The 27,934-nt window shown below is 33.8% G+C and overlaps 3 protein-coding genes across 5 annotated transcripts; 1 reads left to right on the top strand and 2 right to left on the bottom strand.

Moving 5' to 3' along the window:
• Nucleotides 1-5,039: 5,039 nt before the first annotated feature.
• LOC105948852 (indole-3-acetic acid-amido synthetase GH3.6) lies at nt 5,040-7,490 on the top strand. The gene is made up of 3 exons (XM_012972098.2): nt 5,040-5,562; nt 5,648-6,564; nt 6,656-7,490. Exons 1-3 carry the CDS (start codon nt 5,228-5,230, stop codon nt 7,240-7,242), a joined length of 1,839 nt encoding a protein of 612 aa, XP_012827552.2. The 5' UTR covers nt 5,040-5,227; the 3' UTR covers nt 7,243-7,490.
• A 9,145-nt stretch (nt 7,491-16,635) lies between these two features.
• LOC105948731 (P-loop containing nucleoside triphosphate hydrolases superfamily protein) lies at nt 16,636-18,998 on the bottom strand. Its single transcript, XM_088812561.1, has 5 exons — nt 18,885-18,998; nt 17,779-17,873; nt 17,603-17,645; nt 17,405-17,484; nt 16,636-17,308 (listed from the first exon to the last, which is right to left on the bottom strand). The coding sequence occupies exons 2-5, from the start codon at nt 17,792-17,794 to the stop codon at nt 16,896-16,898; spliced, it is 552 nt and encodes a 183-aa protein (XP_088668687.1). The 5' UTR covers nt 17,795-17,873; nt 18,885-18,998; the 3' UTR covers nt 16,636-16,895.
• Nucleotides 18,999-19,794: 796 nt separating this feature from the next.
• LOC105948827 (pyrophosphate-energized membrane proton pump 2) lies at nt 19,795-27,024 on the bottom strand. 3 transcript variants are annotated; one of them, XM_012972063.2, is made up of 15 exons: nt 26,786-27,024; nt 26,022-26,337; nt 25,027-25,230; nt 23,747-23,898; nt 23,453-23,600; nt 23,228-23,360; nt 22,929-23,101; nt 22,596-22,716; nt 21,811-21,998; nt 21,200-21,637; nt 20,948-21,112; nt 20,691-20,846; nt 20,497-20,608; nt 20,192-20,411; nt 19,795-20,102 (listed from the first exon to the last, which is right to left on the bottom strand). In XM_012972063.2, exons 2-15 carry the CDS (start codon nt 26,112-26,114, stop codon nt 20,003-20,005), a joined length of 2,403 nt encoding a protein of 800 aa, XP_012827517.2. In that variant the 5' UTR covers nt 26,115-26,337; nt 26,786-27,024; the 3' UTR covers nt 19,795-20,002. The 3 variants fall into 3 exon arrangements, with proteins under 3 accessions (XP_012827517.2, XP_088668683.1, XP_088668682.1); XM_088812557.1 differs by having other exon boundaries at nt 26,636-26,911; XM_088812556.1 differs by having other exon boundaries at nt 26,645-26,862.
• Nucleotides 27,025-27,934: the final 910 nt, after the last annotated feature.

Here is a 27,934-nt window from a genome sequence, read left to right as displayed (position 1 = left end):
GAATATATATATATATATATATATATATATATATATATATATATATATATATATATATATATATATATATATATATATATTAATTTCCTAATTAATTATTTACACGATTTAATGATTAATTGCAAATTGATAGTTGATAATAATATAGATTTTGAATATATTTGTATGATATGTATAAAAAGAACTTATACATAAATAAAACCTTATTTATGTTTAAATAGCATATTGATAAATATACCCCTATACTTTTAATATTCCACACATTTCTTCCAAGTCCCCGTATCCCCATTTATAAGACATGTAATTTTCTCTGTCCGTTTTTCTGTTTTTCCATATCGTTGTTTCTGTGTCCGTGCTACATACAGTTAAACATCTATAAACTAATACACTCCGCACTAATAAAATTCTATTAATTTAGCAAAATATTAAATTATCGAAGGAATAATTTAATAGGTCTTTACCAAACCGGGACCAGAAGAAACTATTATTTAACACACAAGATTGATTGTGCGTAAAAATTAAAATATACTCAATGTATAGCTTCTCCAAAGACCAACGGCCCCACCTTAATACATTAATCAATGAGAAACAATTTTGCAACACACAAAATCATTGATATATCATCATTACAACTAGTCTTTAATATACATGTAAACCTCCCACATATATATGAGTGAGCAATTAAATAATTCGAATCAAGAGATTGCATGTGACAAAAGGGATGCACACACAATTAGCACTCAAAATTAAGTCTAAGCTACGTACTTTAATTGATTAATCCACAATGTCACATTTTTTAGGCACGATCCTGCCTTTGCGATATGGTGATTACATTTTCTTTAATATTTTTTTTTAATTTGAATTTAAAAATTATTTAATACTTGGCAAAATCTAACACTGTCACACTAAAATGGTTACACAAATATAGGGACCACATAATTTGGTCTCTTGAGTCAATTTACCTTTTGATATATGTGGGGGGGAAAAGTATATTAAGTTAAGCATATTTAATCTTGTGTGAACGTGTGTTTGTCAAGAATTTGATAAACTTATCTTTTTTATTATCTAACACCATCATCAAATAAAAACAGCTGGCTAGATTTACTTATATATAATTGCTTGATTTATGTGACACTATGATGCTGCTTCAAGGTCGATGGATCAACTCAAGAGTCCTAAAGTAGGGGTTTTTGCAACGTGTCTTAAGGGATCGAAGGTTGCAGGTCGATCGAAGATCCTGCAAAGCAAATAAGTAACTTCAACGGTAGTCTAATATGATCTTCATTTCTTGAACGAATCGTACAATTTGAGAGCTATTGGCCGCTACTCGATGGCTAATTTATGTAAGACACTTAGAGCGACTGCAAATTCTCTTTTCAATTAAAATAAATATATAAATAAGTAAAAAATTAGGGTTTTTATAATGCTAATAAAGATAAAACCATTGACTTCAACGGAGTGGCTAATAAGTAATTAACCCGAGACGGCGGTGGTGGAGTGAGCATAAATCAAAGTGTGTATATATCTTTAATTAATAAATTGACCACATTGATTTCAGCAAAACCCTTCCTCGGATTTGAACGCACTTGTTTAATTAATTACCCAATCCATTTTTACTATGTTCACGCAAATTGAATTATTTATTTAATCCCTCTCTCTTGAAATAAGTGTTGTTTTGAGCACACATCTTATTATATTTAATAATTCTTACACAAATGTACAGTATCGGAGCCAGAATTTTAAATTCGGATGAACCGACTACGTACAGAAGATATTGATATTTTTGTTTATATAAATAAATAGAGATTTAAAAAATATGGAGGGGCCATGACCCCCGATAATGCTGGCTCCGTCGTTGGAAATGTGGGCATGATTTACTCTCCAGAATTTGAAGGCCTCCAAAGAACAGTGGAGTAAATAGAAATACATTAATTTGGGCATGATATCCTCTCGAGGTGTTAAATGCATGTCGGAAGGATTATAAAGAAGATAACTAAAAATTAAATTTAACAAAATTAAAAATTATAGAAATCATGCTACTAGTATGAAATTAGTCAACGGTCAAAGATTTTAAAGAGTGTAGTTGTCTCCCACATAATATTCAGCATTAATGAAGGATTAGGGTTGCTTCGTCACATACTAATTAAACATTCCCACAAATACTCATCACATCACTTTATTTAAAAATAATAATATATTAGTGAGATAAAAATGTGATTATCACGGACGACGGTATAATAAGAACTCAATATTTTCGCTAAAGAAAGGGTAAATTAAAATTTAAAAAAAAATTATTTTATTTGGATAATTACAACCACAGTAACTATGTACTGGCTTACACGTTCACGCATATTGTGTCAGTTTTACCTACTGAACGAGGAATTCTTTAATAAGACAATACTTAATTAGTTGAGGGGGCCTTATACTTACCCAAAAAATAAAGGGGTTTTTCGTAATTCAACATTAACTAAGGTGTGGCCGCAATTTGCCATTAAAAAAAACAAAATTCAAGCGCTAAATCGAATTTGAAAGAATAAATAGTTTTGAAAATTTGGAAAACGTAGCAATTAGGCACTAAGCTCTCTTGGAGGATTAAAATAAAACAAAACTATTAGTGCAAGTCTTGAACGGTAATCGAAGTTTAATTATTAATCACTAGTGCAACTTTCGGTGATAATATTAATATCTGACCCGGATACTGTTTTCGTTGACTTCTTAGATTTTTATGATTTTAATTTTAATTAATTAATTAATTTATTTATTTATTTATTTTGGCTGGCCTTAAATTCTCAGCAAGAGATATCATCTGATTTGTGATTGATAAAAATCTAAGATAAAAAAAAGGGGAAAATGTACGTGGAGTACACATTATTATTAAATAACTCAAAAGATTATGTTTTGGACCAATTATTGAAGTAAAGTTGCTGTAGATAAAAGCAATTTCTTTTCGGGATTTACAAAAATTCTTTTGTATTTTGGCGAATATGTCAGGAATGTTGCTGCACAGGGCTCAATTTGTAATCTACTGTATATACTATTTCTTAGTCAAACTATACTTTTTCAATTAGTTTTTTTTTTTTTTTACATCTATTTTTATTTGTTATTTTTCATAATTAGGTGTTCTGAGTTTTTTTTATATTATTGTTATATTTGAGATTGCTATTTTATATTATTGGGTTTATAATTAATTTGCTCATCATTGTGAAATAAATCACAGAAGTATTGCATGTTACTAGACATTTGGTGGACTTGTCTGTTTTTTTTTTTTTTTTTTTTTTGATGAATTATAATGTTTTAATTTAAATTCAAGCAAAAAACACTAATAAAGAAGAAACTGGAGAAGGGTCCTATCTGCTAAGAGGATTCAATACATAGGCATAATTGAGATTTAATTTATGTTAATTATGGTCGGCACAAAATTAGACAAATTTCACATCATTTTCACGACTTATATTCTGCACCATGCAATTTTAGGAATTTGGACATCTTCTAGCTGTTATTGAAAACACACACACGCGGACATAATTTTTAACATATAAATAAAATTAGTTCTCAAAAGAAAATTAAAAACAAATATCTATAAAGAAAACCATGTAATGTAAATTACGTGTCAACAAAAATGCCATTTGGCGGCCAGCTGTGCCAGCTGTCGTGTACCGTTCGTATGAACTAACACCACGTGAAGTGGGATGAGAAAACCGTTACAAAGTCTGCAAGCCGTTAAAAGTGAAAACAATAAATAAATAAATAAATAAATAAAATAACCCCGTTAGTTATCGTGTTACCGGGGAAACGAAGCCGGAGGAGAGGCTGCCGGTTTGAAAAGGAACACCCGCAGTACAAGCACGCATGTAATAAGTACACCCAGAGAGCGGGAGAACCGGGTATTGCCGGTTAATTTCCTGCACTTGAAGATATTAGATGGGGGTGGTGACCGGTTTTCTATGCAAACGAATACGACAAGCACACCATGCGCGCGCACCACCACTTATAGATCACCATTACATTTTCACCAAACCCCAATGATTTTTAATTATTCTTTTTTTCTTATTAATAAAACCTAATTTGTTAATTTTTTTTTTTATTTTCTATTTAATTATTTTTTGATGCATACATAAAACTAATTAACCATAAAATCTCGTGGTCTTGCAGAATTTGTTCACATTAAAAATGTGGTCTTTTATTAATTCAAGTTTTGAATCATTTGATTAATAAGGTTACTTCCACGCAACTCACCCATAGTACACCTCGTTTACTTTAACCGATTTAGAATTTTATTTATCGAGAGACTCCGTCCCACTTATTAGGCCATTTGATTTGGACCTTGTTGAATTTATATCAGTCAATTCGAGAATAATCGTTTGGGATAACTATAAGATGGGTGTTTTTTCAAGTTTTTCAATAGTACGTGACATATAACAAGATGGCCTAATATTTGAACGAATGCAAAACCGTTCAACAAATTCTATACATCATGACTTGTTAACCCTAAATAGTCTAATTAAGTAACAAAATGCAGACAAGGGGAGTGATTTATATGCTACACCGGACAATTATTAATTGTAGAGATAGTTAAATAACCACTAAACTATATATAATATATAAGGCATGTGTGATTATGTGTAAATCTCACGATTAATAATAATCAGCCGACGTAAATAACCTGATTTAACATAGGAAGTTCATCCTTCCATAAAGTATATAGGATAAGGTCGGAAATAATTCAAACATATATCTAAATTATTACACCCTTTTGTAATTTATTTTTTTACATAAAGATGAATAATAATTAGTAAGAAAGAAAAAGAAATTGGGCAGAGTTGGGAAAAAAGGGCAAGCAGACAGTACTTGGTACAGTGCTAGAATTGTCAGAGGCAAATAATATGTAGCACGAAAGTATTATGTCCAAGTGAGTGAATAAAGCATGCCCCTCACCACATAAGAATTAATATTACCGAAATTGCCACCAAGTCCAATCAATATTCACAATCAAGCCATCCAACTTCCCATTATTTGCACTTTTTTTTAAAAAACTACATACGTGGACCATGTACACCCCCTACCCCTTTCTCTCTTTCTTTCCCCTCTATATATATCTCCCCTCTTCCTCCTCCCTTTCCCGCACTCTCTCTCTACTTCTCTCTCTCTCTCTACATATATACTTACATATTTATATATATCCATACATATATAGAGACGGTGTGTAAAAATAATTGAGAACCAAAAAATGCCAGAGGCACCAAATGATCAAAATGAAGGACACGTGTCCAGCTACAACAGTGTGGTGGTGGAGAACAACAAAAAGCTGGAGTTCATCGAGGAAGTGACGACAAACGCCGACGAGGTTCAGAAGCGGGTGCTGTCTGAAATACTGTCGAGAAACGCAGGTGTGGAGTACTTAAAACGACATGGTTTTGAAGGAGGCAACACAGACAGAGATACCTTCAAGAAAATCATGCCTGTCATCACCTACGAGGATATTCTCCCCGACATCAACCGCATCGCCAATGGCGACAAATCCCCCATCCTCTGCTCCGATCCCATCTCCGAATTCTTAACCAGGTATTCATTTATTCACATGTGGGATATATTCCATCATTCTTGCATGTGGGTTTTCATTTTTATTTTTATATACATGTATAAATAGTTCTGGGACGTCTGCCGGAGAGAGAAAAGTGATGCCGACAATAGAGGAGGAGCTAGGGCGTAGATCGCTGCTGTACAGCCTGCTGATGCCGGTGATGAGCCAGTTTGTGCCGGGTCTAGACAAAGGGAAAGGGATGTATTTCCTGTTCGTAAAATGCGAGACCAAAACACCGGGCGGGTTACCGGCCCGACCCGTTTTAACCAGTTACTACAAAAGCTCCCATTTCAAAGACAGGCCTTTCGATCCCTACACAAACTACACCTCCCCCAACGAAACTATTCTCTGCCCGGATTCCTACCAGAGCATGTACTCCCAGATGCTCTGCGGCCTCTATCAGAACAACCAAGTCCTCCGGGTCGGGGCGGTTTTCGCCTCCGGCTTCATCCGGGCCATCCGGTTCCTGGAAAAGAACTGGGCCCTTCTAGCCCACGACATCCGAACCGGAACCGTCAACTCCCTCATCACCGACCCGTCTGTCAGGGACGCCGTGACCCGGATCCTGAAACCCGACCCGAAACTGGCGGACTTCATCGAAGCCGAGTGCGGCAAGGAATCTTGGCAGGGGATCATCACCAAGATCTGGCCGAACACTAAATACATTGACGTGATCGTCACCGGAACCATGTCACAGTATATTCCGACGCTGGATTACTACAGCGACGGTCTCCCGCTCGTCTGCACAATGTACGCCTCGTCGGAGTGCTACTTCGGCGTTAACCTTAACCCGCTCTGCAAACCCAGTGACGTGGCGTACACGCTCATCCCCACCATGTGCTACTACGAGTTCTTACCCGTTTCTAGAAACAACGGCATGCCGTTGCCCAAATCCCTTAACGAGAAAGAGCAGCAAGAACTCGTCGACCTCGTCGATGTCGAACTCGGCCATGAATATGAACTCGTCGTCACTACATATGCTGGTAACAACAAATTTCTTTTTTTACTTTTTTTTCTTTTTTTGTAGTACTTTATATATTTGATAGTGATTCGTTTTATTTTATGAATTTGCAGGTTTGTACAGGTATAGAGTTGGCGACGTGCTGCGCGTGGCCGGATTCAAGAACAACGCGCCGCAGTTCAACTTCGTCTGCCGCAAGAACGTTGTCCTAAGCATAGACACCGACAAAACCGACGAGGTCGAGCTGCAGAACGCCGTTAAAAATGCCGTTACCCACTTGATCCCGTTCGACTCCCGTCTGACCGAGTACACCAGCTACGCCGACACGGCGACGATCCCCGGCCACTACGTCCTCTACTGGGAGCTGAGCCAAATTGGGTCCACGCAGATCCCGGCATCCGTCTACGAGGACTGCTGCCTCACCATCGAAGAGTCCCTCGACAGCGTCTACCGACAGAACCGGCATTTCGACGCGATCGGACCCCTCGAGATCAAGATTGTGGAGAGCGGGACTTTTGATAAGCTCATGGATTATGCTATCAGCTTAGGCGCTTCGATTAATCAGTACAAAACGCCGAGGTGCGTGAAATTCGCGCCGATCGTCGAGCTGCTGAATTCGAGGGTCGTCGCTTGCTATTTCAGCCCCAAGTGCCCGAAATGGACTACACCAGGCCTCAAGCAATGGAGCAATGCCAATTGATGAACCACATGAATTATTATTATCATCAAGAACCAAAAAAAAAATATTATGTGATCATCATTTTGTTTAGAAGTTAAGGTTTAAGTTTATTAATTAACCAATCTTTTTATGTTTTTTTTTTTTTTAATGTTGTTGTCATTGTAGTGGTTTAATTAACGGTTGTTTAATTAGTATGTGGTAGAATTGTGTTAATTAGGTGTACAAAAACAGTTCCTATTTCAAGGAAATTAAGTCTTTTTTTCAATTTATTATTATATATTATATTAAATTTGCGAAAATGCCAGCTTGCAATTTAATTTGTTTGCAAAAATGGGGATTGGTTCATCTTCTTTCCAGGCAGGATTCATGGCCACTGAAATCTCATGAGTTGTACATTAAAAACTGTAACAGAAGACCAAATCACAGTTGTTTGTTTAATTAATTAATATTAATTAATGGAGTCATAATTTTCTTGAAAAGCTAACCTACTTTATCTCTCTTATAATTAAGTACACTAGCTATACATTTATAGTAACTTTATCATTTGCAAGCATCCTCACTCCTTCCAGTCAATTGTGCCCCCTAAAAACCAGGGAGAAATTAAATAAACAGATTATTAATTATGAATTGATTTTTGCCAACATGGCATGGAAATTAATTATTAGTTAATTTTGTTCAGGTTCTGTATAATCTATAGTGTGCTTTTGCATTGGCATTAGTATTATTATATGAAAGTACATAAAATAAATTTAATTTATATAATTATATTATTTATACGAATTAGATGTCCCGTAAATATGGCGGTCTATACATATATACTTGCAATCCATCGGTATATACTAACTCAATACGATTACCGCGGATTTTATGCGTTTACGATATATGATTTTATGTAGAAATTAATGCAAATTTTGTGTTTGGCGACGACTTCATATTGAAAGTTACAAAATGACTCGTTAAACACGTAATATAACATTTTAATTAATAAATTAAACATGTACAATTTCGATAATTTGCTTTGACGACATTGCAAAATTACACTTAATTGACATATTATTTCAGGTACAAATATTAAATAATTCACGGAAGTAATTAACATCTTAAATTTTTATATAAATTGTTCATTCAAAAAACATTAATAAATCATGTGTATGTGTTTCAAATAAAAAACAATTATATATAACAATTTGTGTACGCATGCAAAAAAGGAAGCAGGTGGCCGGTGGTTGTCTGAATCTGGTGTGGACAGCAAACAGAAAAGAGGTACAACTACAACTACAAGCACAAGAATATAATGCATGCATGACTGAACCGGTCCGGGTCCGGTTCGGGAGATGATGGCCGGAGAAAAAGTTGATGAGATTGAACATATAGATTAGATGAAGAGACAAAAAACGATAATATGAGGGAAAAAAAAGGACAGATAAGATAAATAATATATGATGCGATTCTTATTCAGAAACTGTTCCCCGCTTTTGCCTCTGCATTTATGTCCCAAACTATTTCACATTTCTTCACACTTTCTTCTCAATCTGGCCAATACCCTTTCGACACACTTTAACCAATTAAATTAAATATAATAAAAAATTTACAAAAAAAACTGCAGAAACAGATTTTTCTTTTATTAAAGCTGTGATGTGAAAAAGCTGGTGTAATAAAATGGAAAAGGGTAATTATTTTCAAACTATTCATAATTATTTCTTGGATAGAATATATGCGTTGTCATTTGATCTAATTTCGAAACTCGTCGTCAACGGTGGATAGGTCAAGTTTGTCACATACAAGTAATCTAGTGTAGTTTACGTTTTTCGTATGATTTGCAAACTTTTATACGAGGTTATAGGTTTACTTATATGATTTGGATGAGGGTTCCATCGTCAGCAAAAAAAAAAAAAAAAAAATGGTTCGAATCATGATTTTGGATTTAGATAAGCTAGTGGCGGTTTCTTAATTAATTAGCCTTAATTACTAATAATTGAGAGAATCTCTCTACATATTTACGTTGACAATCCCAGATTTGACTTTGGAACCTTCATATCTAACAATATTTCAATTGCTGGTACGAAAAGAAACATACTAAATTAAGTAATAATCTTTTTGCTCCCATATGCACGCTTCATGTATAAGATATAATTTTTTTTTTTAATATTGGAATTTTAGGACTAGTATATTGTTGGTTTAAGTAAATGTCGGAATTTCGTACCTAGCAGATGTTAATAATAGGGGTGGAAATCGGATGGATTCGAAAATCATTTTCTAAAAAAATTCCAATTTATTTCGAAAGTAAAAAATGAGTTCCAGTTTTATTATTAAAAAAAAACAAGAAATGCAAAAATTTATTCTAATTTCGGAATGCATTGAATCAGCGGAATTTCAAAAATTTTGGAAATAACTTTAATTTTTAATCTCATATTCCAAATTGGGATATAATTGAAATTTTCACAATATTTTTCTATATTACTCATTTTTTTGCAGCAAGATGCTAGAAAAAACAATAGAGAGTTCACCAAAAGCAATAAATAAAACCACACGAAGGAAAAAAAAATGAACAGAGATTTTATGATAAAAGAAAATACAACATATAGTTTATAATACGAATTAATTTTTTCTAATGTTTTATTTTACTTGACCCTCTGATATTAATATTTTTCATACATAGAGTTATCTTATTTATTTCAAAAATACAATCGAAATGAAAAATACGATTTGGATATTTTCGAGTCGAAGTTGAAAGAATTCAAAAATTTCATTCCGATTTTTATCACTAGTTAATAGTTGATTTTCAAATTAATTCCTTGTAAAAATAATGGGAAAGGAAGAGTTGGGAAGAAGATAGACAAACAAATACATTTCATAAATGCCATTGTTGGTGGGGGCCACAATAAGGCAATGAGAAGCGTAGAATCCGGGAAAATATATATATTCGGGCAAAGCTGGGGATTGTGCATCTACAGGGGACCAAACCTCTGGGTCGCTGACAGGTGTCCGTTGACCTGATCTCACTCGTTTGCTACTCGTCTTTTCTTTTGTCTTAATATCGCCACCGATTAACTGCGGAACCAGTCAGCTTTCGGCCCCACCTCTACTCAATAACAACCTTTCCACGTGGATTTTCGCCTTTTTTTTGTAATTTACTTCCATTATTAATTATTTTCATGCAAATTAAATCTTCTAATTTTGTTATAACTTATCGGTTTCTCTAGTTATAGCAAAACTCAATGAAAATTTACGAATAGTTCGATTAAAATGTCATTCGTAAATCATGTATGATGATAACAAAACGATTGGTTCAAAAAATAAAAATTGTTCATATTTTAATCGAAACTGAAACTGAAACGAATCGAATATATATTTTATTATTTATAAAATTCATTTGATAATATATCTAAAAGGTAATAAGTTTTAATTCTATATATTTTTCAAAACTTTGCAAGCCTCAAATGTGTTAATGTATATACTTAAACATGAATACGTCTAATTAACGCATCATCGTACAGTATGCGTAGTATTTGCGTGTGTGTATATATATGTATAAGGATACGTATTTACTGCCTTGATAGTGAAGGCATAGCTTGTCTTGGAGCAATGACAACAACTAGTCACACGACAAGCTCTATCAATGTGAGAAATTGGAGTTGGTGGAATTGGAAAAATGAATTCCAATTTTCTCGTCCTATTTACTTTATTTCAGAAAAGTGAGGTTAAAATCTTGTCTTCAATCCGCATTCCACGTTCCACATTCATATTCCACAAATCTAACAACGTATTGTCCAATCACTATTCCGATTCCTTGTTCCAAACTCATTTTTTTTATAAAACAATAAGTCAATGTTTGGAAGCGTTTTTAAACTTATTTTGATTTCATTTTGAGGAAATGTGTTTTGGGAGAAGAATTTGAGAATGAAAGTAATGTTTGTTTATGTTTAGGAAAGAGACAAAATACACTGTAGCAGTCACATCATGTTTAAAAGTGTTTGAAAAAAGTATTTTAGAAAAAAAAAATTTGAAAGATGAAGTGATATTTTTTTTTAGTGAAGACATTTTTTTACTGTAGCAGTCAAATCATTTTACTGTAGCAGTCACATCATGTCTGAAGGAGAGAGAAACTTTTGAAATTGTTTTGAGAAAATTATTTGAGAAGTGTAATAAGTATAATTTTGTTTAGGGGAATGAATGAAAACAAAATCAAAACTCAACCAAACATTGCCTAAATCGTTCTTTTAATTCTATTTTTTCCACTTATTTTGGTGTCAACCATTAACTTTTTTTTTAATGTTATTTTACAATTTAACTTTATCCTACTAGATTATTTAAAACCTCATTAAGTAATTGATATGGTTAGTTATACTTCCATTAAACAATTATTACTTTACAAGTTTCACCCTTAATTAGAACCTTAATTATGATTTTATTTACATTGTTTGGCATTTTTAAACTTCTCAAGGTTTAATGAATTGATCTAAAATTGGAATTGGAGTTTTCATGACAATTTGTATATTATTCTACAATATTATTAACATAATTATATTTTTGTTAACATTTTAACTAAAATTTGTCCGTTCCGACCGCGTCGTCGCAATTTGTGATTTTATATGTGTTTGCTTGACATTGAATTAAACCAACTATTGTTCCATTAATAATTTTTTTTTTAATTGTTCAAATAATTTGGACAGTTCTGAAGCTGGATCCCTTTTTTCAGTGTGTACATTTATATACAATAATGTGTGAAAAAATATATAACAAATTCCCACCAAATCCTGACCGTTGGATCGTGACATCAGGAGAACTGTTGTGATAAGCAATAAGAGCGAAAATGAGGGATCTGAATGCGATTGATGATAAATTATAACAGTGGAGAAAACGGAAAAATTATATATTTCTATTTATAATAAATAACGTTTGATGGAGAAAGTGAGAGCTTTGCTTTTCTGGCGACAATCCAAGCAACAATGACGTTGACGGCGATGGCTACTGTGAATTAACGGCAATAATATCCCGCTGCTGTTAAAGAATTCATGCACAGGACGTATGATTGGTAAATGTCTTAATGATGATGTTAAAAGTTAGTTAAAAGGGTAAATTACAACCACCCCCTCAACTTCTCAAATTTATTGGAATTTTCGAGATTATATGGAATATTATCACTTTTGTACCCGTTTTATCTCATTCGAACTCTATATTTTGAAGCAAGATGATCATAATATGTGTTTTTTGGCTTGCATATATCAGATTGTCAGATTGTGGTGCATTCAGAAACTGTATTTTTACATAAAACGAGTACAAACTAGAGCACATTCCACGAAATTTAGATGATTATGTTGAATTTGACACCATAAGGGTGGAGGTGTAAGAAAAAACATAGTTGAGGGGTAGATGTAATTATCCAAACAATATGGATTTTTTGTAAATTGACCATACCTAGGAGGTGTTTGTAATTTACCCTAATAAAATAATAATGAGCCAGCAATTAAGGATAGGATAATTGCTATTAGGTGTGTAAATTGTAATTATGTTTAGCCCAATAATGCGATGCTTAAAACAGAAACTTATTGAATTTGGCATTTAATTAATATTGCTTTTTTACTCGAAAAAAATATGTCTGGATGGAAGTTTAAAATGGATAAAAGAAGGGCACATGTACTGTTTCAAGACTCACTAAAAGGTTTACATCATGCTAATTAATTAATTAATTAATTAATTAATTAATTAATCATAGTATTGGCCTGATTGTATAATTAAATTATCAGAGGTTCAATAAGTTTCTTAATAAAACAAGATAATAGCTCATTTCTCGATAAATTAATAGGCCCATTTAAATGATAATTTCTTTCGATCCTAACTCGGTAAATATACTAAATTATTACTTCGATAATTTAATATGTCGCTAAATTAATAGAATTTTGCTAGTTCCGACTGTATTAATTTATAGATGTTGTACCAAAAGGCGAAATCCTTCACCCCCAAAGCCCCTATCCCTTGGCCCGACAATTTATAGAGGTTTGACTTAGGCATGTAAATCGGACATAATGGATCGGAAATGGCTTTTTCTGAAAATTTTCAATCTTTTTTTAAAGTAAAAAACGTTTTCCAATTTCCGTTCCTAAAAAATCGGAATGCAAAAATACTTTCTGATTTCGGAATGCCTCGTAATCAACGGAATTTCGGAAATTTCACAAATTACATTAGTTTACAATCTTTTGTTCCAAATTCAGATAATGAAAATTTTCACAATATTTTTCTATCTTTTTAAAAAATATCCATTTCCGATAATTCCGTCCGATTTCCATAGATACCCTCCACAATTTTGATAAGATTTGTGAATGATTTCAACTTAATCATACTCAACTAACCCGTCAATTCTTGAAACTTCTACAATAGTATTTTATTAAAAAAAAAAGTGAAATTAATTGTATATTTCTTGGACGATATTGTTCTTGACTAAGCCCTTGAATATATTATCTCCTTTGTCACTATTACGCTGTAATCAAACAAAGATGCACACCATACATTATAAATCAATAATTAAAATTTCAGTCAAATGCAAAGACCCCCTAAAATGAGGAATGCATGCACCCAAAAATAAAAAATAAAATATTTTATAAATGAAATATAGATATTATTTTAAATGAGTGACGAATTAGGGTAAACATGAAACACATCCACCAAATTCCCGGGTATATTTGCCAAAAAAACAAAAATTAAATGAAAAAAATCACGTGAAATTGTCACACAGTGGATGTGGGGCCATAATTCGGGTGGGGCTTAGAAAGCACACTTTATGTGTCACCTCACACGTGTCTGCCGCTGACAAGACATTGGACATCGGCACGTGCGGCACCCCACGAATGCTGACTTTGACCGGTAAGTCCCACCCGCACGTGACATATATCTTCTTGTTTCCTGCTTGTCGGGCCTCCAATTGAGGCCCAAATATTGGGCCCGATATTCGTCATCAACAGTGTATATGTATTATGTTGTGGTATGACTATGTGTACGTACCTCATCCTCTCCTAATTCTCTAATTTGCTTTTTATATCATAATAAATAATAATCTTTCTTTTTTGGCCCTTATTGGTAGTGAAGACTGAAGATAATAATAATTGGGTGGGTAGGGTAGTTGATATGTCTTGTGAATTAAATGTGCGTTTTATCAACAACAAAAAAAAAAAAATTTAATTAATTAATTTTAGTCATATTTTAATGCGGTCGACCTAACATAACAATAATTAATTCATAGTGTTATTAATTTATTCTTCTCAAGTAGATTAACCAACTAGTATTACAATTTCAATCAATGGTGGAACCAGTAAGTACATATTCATAAATTTCAATGGATTTATATTGCTAAATTTTAATTAAAATAGTATATATTAAATCTCATCATATTTCAAGTAAGCATAAAAAGAAAATCTAAATTATTCTAATAATATTTTGCACTTAATATTTTAGGGATTCGTTGACATCGTCCCCGATTGTTTTTAGAGGTATTTGATAAAAAAAAATCAAACATAAGTAAATATTCATAAATTATAAACAGTACAAGTTTAAATCATTTAATTTTTTATTGTTACATTAAATATAACAGATATATATAATTTATATAAAATTATGGAGAAAAAATGAAGGACTAAGGTATATATTTACAAAAACTTTGGAAGCACATTGTAGCATGTCTTGCAATGATTCGTTATTTATTTTTTCAAATATATTCACTATTAAATTTATCATATACATAACTTTGATTAATTTTTTCTTTAGTGAAGAAATTCGTAGCCTATTATAGGGCTGGACATTAATCGGTTTTATCGGCCTAAATCGACCCACTTCTTTCGATCGATAATTTTATTGTCTGGTCGGTCGTATAAATTTCACATGTAATATTAAATAATTTGTTTGGGGTTGAGATTCTTCATTCAGCACTGGCAACTATAGATACAGAATTAGATAACATTATCCAGTTTCAGAAGGTCTGATTCTTGTCTTGTCAGTCCCAACATAGGGTATTTATATAGTGGGGGGTAATTATATATTAGTTTATAATTATTTTGTGTTTATTTAATAATTAATTCCGAAAATGATGGAAATTACTGTTTGTAAATAAAGAATGTTGATGAGGAGACAAGGGTTGACATAAATTAATAAAGAAAATATATAACGCAATTTTAGTCAGTTCAGAAGTAGCTTTCGTGACTGCTGAGTTTTAGTGTCATATTTTTAGTTTTAAAAAATAAATATTACAAATTTAACATAAGTAAATAAATAAATAAAGCAAAATAGAAACAATTAATTAAGACAAGAAGGAGTATAACAAACAATATAGGTTTGACTGAATTAATAAAATAGTTTAATTCAGGATAATAATCAATGATACGATGATGAGAAAACAAGACAAAAAAAATATGAAGATAAAAGAAGGGGTGAACTAATCGTGAAATATTTATTATGACTTGTTTGTTTGATTGACTAAACAAATCGTGTACGCAATTATCGATAATTACGCAAGCAAGAATCTTATATATAAAAGTAATACGTCAGAGCCAGAGCAATCTACAAAAAACTCTTATGATATTTTTGTAATATTTTTTTAATTATTTTAGTTTTTAATACTATTAATTTCTAATGCTTTTAAATATTTTAGTACAAAATAAAATTTTAGTTAAATTAATTTTTAAGTGAGGTTTATTTAATATTTTACAATTTACTCACTATTTGCTCAAGGGTATAAAAAGTCAATGCTCAGATGAAGTTAAGACTTAAGTATAACTAAAATCAAATGATAAAGGAGGTATGTGTAATTTTTCAAACTTGAAGGGGTCTATATGTGTAATTGCATTCAATTTAAAGGATGTAGGTATAATATTTCATAAACTACTTGGACTTGTGAATAATAAAAATGTTTCTGGCCCATGTTTTAATTGGGCCTTGGTTCAATAATGGGGTAGGCGGTAGGCCGAACCGAGTTCACATTATATACTCCTCCCATTTTATTTCCTTTTTATATATATATATATATATATATATATATATATATAACTTTGAAATATTAATATTGCATAAATTACTTTTTTGCCATATTAATTGTTTTTATTTTGAAAAAAATTCAATCAAACATTAATTCTCACAGGTGGAAGGTCACGAGTTCGATCTCAGCTGTTTGCGTGCGTGCGTGTGTTGTAAGTCCAATATATTCGGCCAATTTGTTTTTATTTTCCTTTTTTTCTAAGGAGAGCAAGCAATAACAAGAGAATTACTTGGAAGGGCAATTTAGTCTTATTACATAACTTATCATGAAGCTCATATGTACATAGTAGAATATGTAGCAGTGATTTCATATGAACAATGAAAAATATGCATTTTTTTCGCAACGTATTAGATGATTATAGGCTATGTCGATGCATTTGTGCACTATAAAAATACCACATTGATAACTAAGTTTAGTATTAAGGATCTGAGTGGATCGGACGAGATAATTGTACCATTTAGTTCAGATGATGTATTTTATTCTCTATATCATAATTTTTCGTTTTCTATATGTTTTTTTTTATCATTTCTTTTGATTAATTCGGTACTTCAATCAAATGAAATGAATATTGTTTTTGTTTTTCGACTACATCGTGTTGTTATACGTCAACTTTCCAAGGATACAATTTTGTAGCATTACCCGATTGTGTTCGTTATCCATCCATTTGCAGCAAAGCTTGTACCGCTCTCAGAGTTTGACGAGGATCTAACGAAGCATCAACTTGGAATATTCCTTCACATTCATCAATCTGCAGCAAATCCAATTGGGATTTCAAGAGATGAGCTGGCATGAAATGCCTCCCTTCTTTCGCTCTTTTTTCCAGCCGATCGGCAAGCACTTGAGCACCAACACTCAACAGAACGAATCTTACACCACATACATAAGAACCCGGTACGTAATGTGGGTCCCCGCGTCTAAGAATTTCTCTGTAATGCTTCTGCAAAGCAGAACACCCAAGAATCACGGTTTTGCCATCCACCAAGCTCGCCCTCAGTGCATCACGCAGAGTTTCGAGCCAAGGAATTCGGTCTTCGTCCGAAAGAGGGATGCCATTCTTCATTTTGTCTGTTTTTTTTAAGGTGTGGGGAGTTGAAAAAAAAAAACGATTATATTATTATACGCAAATGACGAAAACGCCCCTCTAATCGAGAGAAAACCTACCTTTGTTTGACTGTGGGTGGTAATCATCTGCATCAAGAAAGGTACCATTTATCTCGTTTGCCAGCATTGCACCTATGGTTCTGAAGTGGAGAAACGAAAGATGGAGTTAAGGCTGAATATACTAATGATTTTTAAGCTAACAATTTAAACTTAACAAAAACGAAGAAATAATAATAATAAGAGCATGAATGTACTAACGATTTTCCAGCACCGCTGACTCCCATAAGTACAATGGCGATTCCTGTGAAATAATTGTAGAACGTGCATCGTGGGATAAAATGGATATATGACATCAAAATTCAAAATTAAGCACATACATCTTTCGATCAGGCTTTTTTTAGTATTTATACAAACAAAAAAAATATATAAGAAACCTTTATCGGATGCCATAACTCAAACATCAACCGATGAAGTACGTTTGAAGAAACAATAAGGCCGTAAATCCTAGCTGAACACAAGAATCGGTACCCTGCAAGTTGATTAATGAAACGACACTTAGGAAGTCGATGAAAGTGGCGGCAGAGCAAAACGTAAACAAGTGATCAACTGGATTTGATTCAACCCCGTCTCGTTTTTGTGTCCCATAAACATCAACATGCTATTAGCTTAGGACACAAGGACGCAAGAAAATTACATTACTTTGATCAGTGTGTAATATAATTTTTTAGTGGCTGTGTGTTGAAATGTTCTTGTCTAAACAAGCAAAATAGGCAAAAGGAACAACTTTTGCTCAAGAAATAAGCTCTTTTTTTTCTTAGGGTAAATTACGGCCATCCCCTGAGGTAAGGTCAAATTACGAAAAAACTCCTCATGTTTGGGTAATTACAACCACCCCTCAATTATGAATCTTTTACAGTACACTTTTGGAGTGTCAAATTTAGTAGAATCTTCTATATTATGTGGAATATTCTCCCATTTGTACCTGTTTTACCCTATTCGAGCTCCACATCAAGATGATCATAAGATGCGTCTCTTGGACCGTAAATATCATATTGTGGTGCATAAATCGAGTACAAACTAGATGAACATTTCACGGAATCTAGAAGATTATTTTGAGTTTGACGTGTAAGAAGATTCATAGTTGAGGGGAGCTTGTAATTACTCAAGTACGAGGGATTCTTTCTTAATTTGACCGGTTAGCCGTAATTTACCCTTTCTCTTATTCTCAGACAAAAACAGCAAAAAAGATCGTTTCTTTTGCTAGATGATACAGAAATTGCCATAGCCCAGTGCATTCAAGAATCTGAATCATTAAAGTTTTACGAGAATTAAAATATATATGAATTTTCCATTTGTGACAAGAATTTATGTTGATAAAAATAATTACAGAAAAGAAAAACAATAAAGCACGGAAATGAAAGATCCAAAAATCAACAACAATAAAAAGGCACAGATAAATCATACAATAAACCCTTAATCAAGAATTAAAACAACAGGCAGTGAGCAGAGATTAGAATAGAAGAAGAAGAAGAAGAAGAACCTGATAATTTATTTATTTTTGTAAGAGAGAAGAATGAAATCCGTCGATGGGTTTTTCTCAGTAATCAACGCTCTAATTCACATTACTATTCCTGCTTTTCTTCACCTCGCAATAAATCGCGGGGACTGCAAAATCTCGCGAGATTTGTTCATAAAGCACGTGCGATATACACATTACACAGTACAGTAATCCATAACATTTCGTGGATTTTGTAGGGGTATATTGGTAATATTAGTAATATTTTTTTAAAATTTAATTAATTGTTTATTACAAATTGTATAAATAGCCTTAATGGGCCGGATAATCGATAGCCTTAAATTTTTTTTATTTTTTTTTTAAATAATCGATAGCAATAAGTTTTGGTATAAATAAATAAAAAATACTTTTGAAACTATGTTATAGTCATTGTTGGTCTTAATAATGTGTTCTGTAGACTTTTTATTGGTGTTAATTGAAGGATTTAGACTTGTTAGAAAATCTCATAATTTAGTTAAATAAGCATTAAAAAATAGGTTTATTTAAAATATTAATGAGTTCATTAAATTCTACTGTGTACTCGTCATGAATTCTTTAGTATATTTTTTTTTTAAATGGCACGAGGAAGAAATTCAAAGCTGATGTCATGAAAAAAGAAGTGAAAACCCAAAGAAAAAGTGAAGAGAGCTTGGTGAAAATGTGATTCTAGCACCAACTTTTCATACAATGTACATTAATAATACAATAATTTGCTACTCGGAGTACTTTACGAAACAAATATTACTTTTTCGAAGAAATTACAGTGTAGTAATCGCAAGCAAAAGGATATCACACATTTATTAAACTCTCATTATCATGATTGCCAACAGTAAGACGAAATTAGTTTACGTTTTCTTCTTTTACGACGAAATGTTAAAAAAAAACCAAACATCAGTCAAGAAAAAGTATGAGCATTTCCACTAATAAAATCTCTTATTCATATAATAAAGCTAGAAAAAAACAAGGTTGATGTTAAAATTAACTTTACTTTGAGCAGCAGGCACCATCAATTACATTAAACCGGAAAAAAACTCATTTCTATATCCAATCTGAGAGAAGAAGAAAAATGGTGTGCCCGGGAATAATGTGGAGTAACAAACAATTCACAGGAAAACAGGAGCCATTACCAGAGTTATTGTAGCCAGCAATTTTATCAGAACATGTAGAGATGGTCCTGCAGTGTCTTTGAACGGGTCCCCCACACTGCAAACAAAAACGAAAACCCGATAAAAAATACGATACTTAACAACTGGAAGAGTGAAACAATTGTATTTCAATTAAATAACACTTACGTATCACCGGTGATAGCGGCTTTGTGGCACTCGCTCCCTTTGCCTCCAAGGGCACCTGTTTCTATGTATTTCTTTGCATTATCCCACGCGCCTCCAGATGTGTTGAGGAAAAGAGCCATTAGTATACCAGAAACTGTGGCGAACATTAACATCGAAGCCACAACTTTTGCCCCTAGCAGGGGATGCCCCGTGTAGTACCCTAGTACCTTGAATATAAGACCTGGGGAAATAAAAACGAATGAAACCCTCCACATGAATATTCTAGAACCAAGTGAGGAATGTTCTAGAAGAAGCAGAATACTTACCAACAGCTATGGGTGATATAATGGCCAATGCTCCAGGCTTTATCATCTCCCTTAAAGAAGCAGATGCAACAATAGATACGCACCGACCGTAATCAGGTTTCTCCTTATAATCCTGAAACAAACAAGCAAATTTTAATTATTCGATGTTTATTATTAACAATTTAAAAAAAAACCACAGAAGTTTGGATACGAACCATGATCCCTGGCCTCTCAATGAATTGTCTTCTCACTTCTTTAACTACCTCCTGAGCAGTTCGACCAACTGCAGCACAGGCCCACGCACTAAATAGGAATATAAGCATAGAGCCCAATAATCCACCAACAAAAACTTCGGGAATGGCAATGTCGACCTGTAATGCGAGTTTCAAGAAGATCAAACAAAATCTGCAATACCCTGTGCGGTAACTAAAGAGACAGCGATTAGAAATATTGCAAGAGAAAGTTTGCCTGCCTGAGCAAAGGGTAGGTGGGAAAAGGTAGAAACTTCATCCATGTAAGCACTAAACAGAAGAAAAGATGCCAGTGCTGCAGATCCAATCGCAAATCCCTTGGTCGTAGCTTTTGTAGTATTGCCAACCGCATCAAGAACATCGGTAATTTCACGAACACTTTCAGGCTGTAATTGGAAAGTGTGGCATCAAAATCTTAACATAAAAAGGGTACTTTAGAAAATCGCACTTGCTTAGAAGAATAGCAAAAGTACCTGCTGACTCATTTCTACAATTCCACCAGCATTGTCAGCTATTGGACCAAACATATCCATCGTAAGAACATACGCTGCTGTACTGAGCATTCCCATAGTGGCAACAGCTGTTCCGAATAACCCACCGGTTGGATTTCCAGATTCATCAACCAGTCCCGAAGTTTGGCCCAGCCAATATGCTGCGATGATAGACGTGCTAATAACGAGAACAGGAAGAGCTGTTGATTCCAGACCCAAACTAACTCCAGCAATTATATTGGTTCCATGTCCAGTGGTGCTAGCAAGTGCTAATGTGCGTACAGGCTCATGCTTGTAATCAGTGTAATACTTTGTGATCCAGACAAAGATATAAGCCGTCGTAATCCCAACCAGACCACACAAGGCAAAGTTAAACCACGCGGAAGGTGCTTGTTCTGTATACAGCATCCAGCGTGTGGACTGCGAAGCAATAGCAGTGGTCACAAGATGGAGCAACTAAAAGATGCAGAAGGAAAGAAACACACACAAACCATAGGCAAAACAATAGTAGACAGGTCCTAATTGATATCCATTTTTGCATTTCTATAGTCAAGAGAATAAACAGAGACAAAAGAGAGGAGAAATGTTTTTACCAAACCAAATGTCAGAACAGCTAAGACTATTGTTATAGAATATCCTTTCTCAAGAATTGCCATTGGATCCTCCGGAACACTAATGACTCCGGAGTCACGTGTACCCCGAATAGAAAAGATTCCGACTGATGATATGATCAGGTCAAATGAGTGAACAACAAGAGGAAACAGAATGAAACCTGATGGATCTGCATATAAAATGACATATATAAGTCGCTGTTACATTCATCAGTAAGAAGAAGACAAACAAAATTTTAAAATCAATATTCAACATCATTGCCCAGTTGCATGGTCGACATCAATTAAGTCTAAACGCTACATCTAAAAAGCATAGCTCAATTTTAACTTTTAAGTAACAACAAATAATTCACAAAATGAATACCCAAGATAAATGTTTTTTGAAACATAGTTTGGACTTTGGAGTGAAAAAAAGAAAAAAAAATGCTCTTTCAGTAACATTAATTTGGAGCGAAAGATAGTTAAATAGTGAGATTTAAAAATGACAATACCAAATATATAAAGCTAGACATATACACGAAAATCCACCAATCTGAAACTTAAAAGTTAATGGCAATATTAGGATGAGAGGCAAGTTAACCTCAAAATATGATCAACACGCCGAAGGATAACAATGTCAGGTCTATGGAAATGCTATCTCATGTGAAAACTACAAAATCAGCTATCTCCCAGAAGCACATGTTTTTTTAGAAAATGACAAAAAACTGTATAATTCTTAGATAGATTACAAAACATGTTTGCACGAGATAACAGATTCATCCATTTACCTTCAATTTTACAGCGTTGTGCCATTGATCCACCTAATATCATTGCACTAATTATTTCTGCAGCAATACTTTCGAACAGATCGGCACCTCGAGCAGCACAGTCACCAACATTGTCTCCAACCTTGAATTAGTCAATGATGAAAACATCCATCACGATGAATAAATAATACACAAGGCAGAATTTATCATATATGATGAATACAAATTCTAATAATATGAAGTCCAAAAAAATATTTATCTACCAAGTCGAAGTTCTCTCTACATATATGACCATCCAAAAAGTCTAATAAAATATGTAGCTTGAAATAAATAATAATATAGGAACCTTCATACCAAATCAGCAATTACAGCCGGATTACGTGGATCATCTTCGGGAATACCCTGCTCCACCTTTCCAACAAGGTCAGCTCCAACATCAGCTGCTTTGGTATATATTCCACCCCCCAACTGAGCAAAAAGTGCAACAAATGAAGCTCCAAACCCATATCCAACGAGAAGAAGAGGTACTGAAAGAAAAAATAAGAGTCAAGATATGGTGGCAAATCTGTGGGAAAGAAAATAGAAACACGGACACACAAAATAGCAAAATTTTGAAGTTCATTAGGGTGGATCAAAATGAAGTGGTTACTTACAGTCAGTAATCTTCATGCCACCTGGTGAATCTACTCCCAACCAAACATAAAAGGTGGAATAAAGAATAGCAATACCAAGGACAGCCATTCCAACAACAATCAAAGCAGAAAAACCACCAGCACGAACAGCAATCTGAAAAATTGGATGCCAACTCATCAAATATAAATGCATTTTAAGCCGCACGTGAGTAAACATGTCCAGATGGAAAAAAAAAAAAAAAAAACCTGCAATGCCTCTCTTGCAGATCGTCTCGCTGCACTTGAGACTCGAACATTTGCACGTACAGAGACCCACATCCCGACATAGCCAGCAAGACCAGAGCAAAGAGCCCCAAGGAAAAAGGCAGCAACAGTAATATAAGCAGTTGTTGTCCTGCATCATCACAGGCAGAACACATCATTTAATGCTAGGAACTCCAATAAATTTAGCGTAAAATGTAGTGCGTGGTGGGTGGGTGGGTGGGTGGGTTCTTAAAACAGGGGAGAACACCATATACCAAATCAAAAATCAATAGTTACCTCCCCACACCAGAAGCTTCTTGCTGAGGAGTTGTACTGCGAAACAGGTAAATGACAAGGATTACTAGTCCTAGTAAAACAGCCATCTTTGAAATAGTTCCGTATTGAGTCCTAAAGAAACCTTCAGCACCATCACGTATAGCTTCTGATATCTAGCAAGTAAAAAACAACAAGGTGGAAGGATGAAACAAAAGAAAAAACTTCCACATTGTAATGCATAGAACTTTTTTAAGTTTACTGGAAAGAGAGCCTGAAACGGAAAAATGATAGGCATTGATCTATATGAACTAAGAAGCTAGCTAGCTAAAGACTCTGTTCGTGTCTCCAGCCAATCAGCACATACAAAGACAACGCTTTTCAAAAATTCATATATACATGTATAATAGATCGAAAAAGTTTGTGAAGGCACATGTCATGTTTAACCAACAAAGAGAATGAGATCTAACTTTTTCTTGGACAAGCAAGTGTTGTGCATAATGCGAGGACCGTTCCAATTATGCATGATGTTATTGCCCATGTTTAAGATTACACATCGTTATAGCTCATACTAACCACAAAGCGGAAGTGTAAAATCAAAAATAACAAAATTTCATTTTTATTTAGTTTCAAAGAACTTTCAACCGCACATTAAAAAATTTAAAGGGCAAGACCGAGATGGTGCATTTACAATAGCGGCAAATACATATTATATGTTTGTGTGTGTGTGTTTATATATATATATATATATATATATATATATATATATATATATATGCGTGCGCGCTTAACCCTTCAGCCCAACTCCCAGTTAGGAGCTCACGTATATTGTCTCAACCACTAGACTCTTATTGAACACTTTCTAAAGCCACCAAAACTTTCCTTAACAAATTTCAAGGCGAAAGACAAAAAAATCAAACAATCAGATTCTGTAAATCCTAAGAATTTGAAACAGTGAAATTTCAAATTAGAGACAGAAATGCCTTCAGTATTAAATTTCACAGGCAAAGACAGCGAATTAGATTTCAGATGCAATAAATCCTAAAAAATAGAACAGTGGGTATCAAACCAAACAAAGAAACAGAAACCCAAAATTATTGTATTAAAATTGAAAATAATAAGTAAAGTGCAATCAACGGCATAATAAAATTACTTTATTCAACCATAAAATTCACTAAAATAACTTATTAACCACTACTTTCTCTTGCCAAGAATATTAAGAAAGAAAGCAGAACAAGAATTCAGTGCGTATGAAAGGAACATAGGACGCAAATGTAGTAGTATTAAGCAAGAAAAAAAATTACCTGAACCATCTCAGGAGGCCCCTCATCCTTAGCAAGTACCCACTTAGTAAGGTATATAGACACGATAAAACTGATTATGCAGACTGAGTATACAAACACAATAGTCGGTGAGGTTCTTGCACCAATATAAAATAGAAATCCAAGTCCAAAGAGCAGAAGCACCAAAAGAACTCGACTATTTATTCTCATGAGTAGACGAAAGATCTGCATAAAGCATTTGCAGTCAGAAATGGAGAAAGATGTGCAAGAAAAAAATACGTGCAATCACATCAATAGAAAGAAAAGCATAAGAAAAAAATCAAAACGCATCTTCGCAATTCCTCAAATTCATCCGAATGTGTTTTAGCCATTATCAGTTAAATTTCGAAACTCTAGTGACTAGTCCTGTGCAGCAAAGAAAGCAAAATTCTTAATTCATATACAATAATTACTTCGTGAAACGGATAAGCCATGATATTATTACAGCTTTCTGGTATGGTTCTCTACTTGTCTTTTCATCTCAAACCTATTCAGTCATTTCTTTTTACTGCAAATGTGAAAGAATACTAGTTTTTTTATTTTTTCTAGATCAAATTATTTTGTTGTTCTTGAACTTCAAATTTTTATGTGGTCTGGAGATGAGGTCTCTTGCAAAAGATGATGGAAGATCCATCCAGGTGACATCGAACGGCATATCCTTAAATTACAAACAGAATGAGCAGTCCAAAGCCCTTATATTGCCATGCATGCAATTAAAATAGGGATATAGAAACCTTTATACCCCAGTCTTGATGGATAAGTGCATATTTTCAGTACGTTTATGTTAGTTCTCTAAATTTCCCTTCATCTGAGCCTTAAGACCACAATCAAAAGGCAAATAACATGCAACTGAACACACAGAGCAAAATTGTTTTCTCGACTGAGGTTCAAATTGAGCAAATCAGAGTACATATAAAAGTAACTTTGTAATAATATGTGCCACATAGATCATACACCAGTACACTGGATGCACTTACCAAAGGTGTGTAAGGTTTGCTACGCATGTTGGGGAATGTGCGTGGCCTTTCCTGATAAAGCCCCAAATTCCCAGTCTCCATATCGTCATCCATAGAAACAGCTTGGAAGGAGTTCACCCTCCGTGCTACAGGGAAAGGGTTAAACTCGCCACTCTGGGGCAACTCGCCCCCGGACCCTGGTCGCTGTATCTTGGATTTTGTTAAAGTTCCAGTGGGATTAAAGAAGTAGGTAAAGTTGGGAAACCAATAAACGCTTCTCTCTTGGTCGTCGGATTCCTTGTTACATCAAATTATCCACAAGCAATTCTTGTTTTTGCTGAAACACATTCCACACCATTATCAGTTTTTTTGAATAATCAAGTATTGACAATGATGACTAACACGAACACGAATTAACCCCAAACAGAAAAGGGAAGAATAGCCCCAAAAAAGCTGGTCCCAATTTAAAATCTTTACAAACTAAAACGAAAAGGAAAACTTCTATCCGTGAAGCTAAATGCATGCTGCATTCTAAATCATCTTCATACAAACATGTATGCATATGAACCCAAAAAAATATGATAAAAATAAATAAATAAATAGGATCATATCACCACAAATAAGACACGGTTTACCAGCATTACATATAAATCAGAGGGTGCGCAGTGATTAAAAAAAAACGGAATTATCGGCGCACACAGTTCTGATCGATAAAATCGAATACGAATTAGCTAAATCATACAAACAATCGAAAATTAGTAGAGTAAATAAATCGAGAGAATTACGAGATTTCGTGGTTGGGATGGGATGGCTAGGGTTTTCAGACTGGGGGGTGCGAGATAAAACTGATTCGGAAGTCCACGGCGGAATTTCAGTCGTCGAGGGGTGGTTTTGTGAGTGCTGCTGGGTTTACCACTTCCGCTCTGATCCATTATACATTACATGTCACGACTAATGAAAGACCCAATCGCTTGCTGCCACGTCAAGCACTACTTTTGCCAGGTCACGGTTCTTTTTTATCGTTGGTGCGTACGAGTAAAGACCGGTTTTATCTTAACCCCGGTCGGCTTTTTTTTTTAATTTCTTTTTATAACCACTTGCTCATGAATAAATTATTTGTTCATGGATTATAAATATATTGATATTATATTGAATTACATTTTAGTGGATAATTTTACTACTATATCAAAATGCAATGCAATACTCAATACTATAGTATTATTTATTATTAAAGCATGAAAGCTCCTCCTAACTTAAAATTAATTTCGATGCGGCTGTGAATATAAAAGATGGATGTATTGGTATAGAATTATTGCTATAACACATTATGTTGTATGTGTTGGATGATTTTCGACTTGTATAAGACAATTTTTGGACCCAATCGCAGTTGAAGCTAAAGCCGCTCTATTAACAGTGAAGTACGCACGAGATAAGTCGTGGAACTAAGTGATTATTGAGGGAGATTCTAATCGTGTTGTTACAGCAATTTGCAGCTATTAAGAGGAACGATCAACATATGGACATATCATTTCAGACATCCAAGCTCGTGTGTGCTCTTTCGAGTCCTTCTGATACACCATGTTTTTTCTTCTATTCATTTTAGCATTGTTATGTGACAATTTATGTAATTGACTATAGCCGATTAATAAATCAACTATATTTCTTTTGTAGGTGAATTAATTTTTTTGTTCTAATATACACTTTAATATTTTAATCAACTACACAAACAACATAGTCGATCTACGTCCTGTTTAATCCAGAATTTCAAAAAAAAAATATGGTAGTCTAGAATTTCGAGAAAAAAACATGAGGGTTTATAACTAATTATTTTTTTTTTTGAGTAAATTCAAGTCCATTACAAGGGGAAATAGGGGTGGGGGGACTCGAACCCTAGACCGTTACCCTATTGGTAAGGGCTAGGTACCAACTCTCCT

The sequence above is a fragment of the Erythranthe guttata genome, chromosome 13 (genome assembly GCF_056151865.1).
Source record: "Erythranthe guttata isolate IM_541 chromosome 13, IM_541, whole genome shotgun sequence".
Lineage (NCBI taxonomy): Eukaryota > Viridiplantae > Streptophyta > Magnoliopsida > Lamiales > Phrymaceae > Erythranthe > Erythranthe guttata.
Note: the sequence above shows the minus strand (reverse complement) of the source record. Positions and strands in the feature narration are given on the sequence as shown.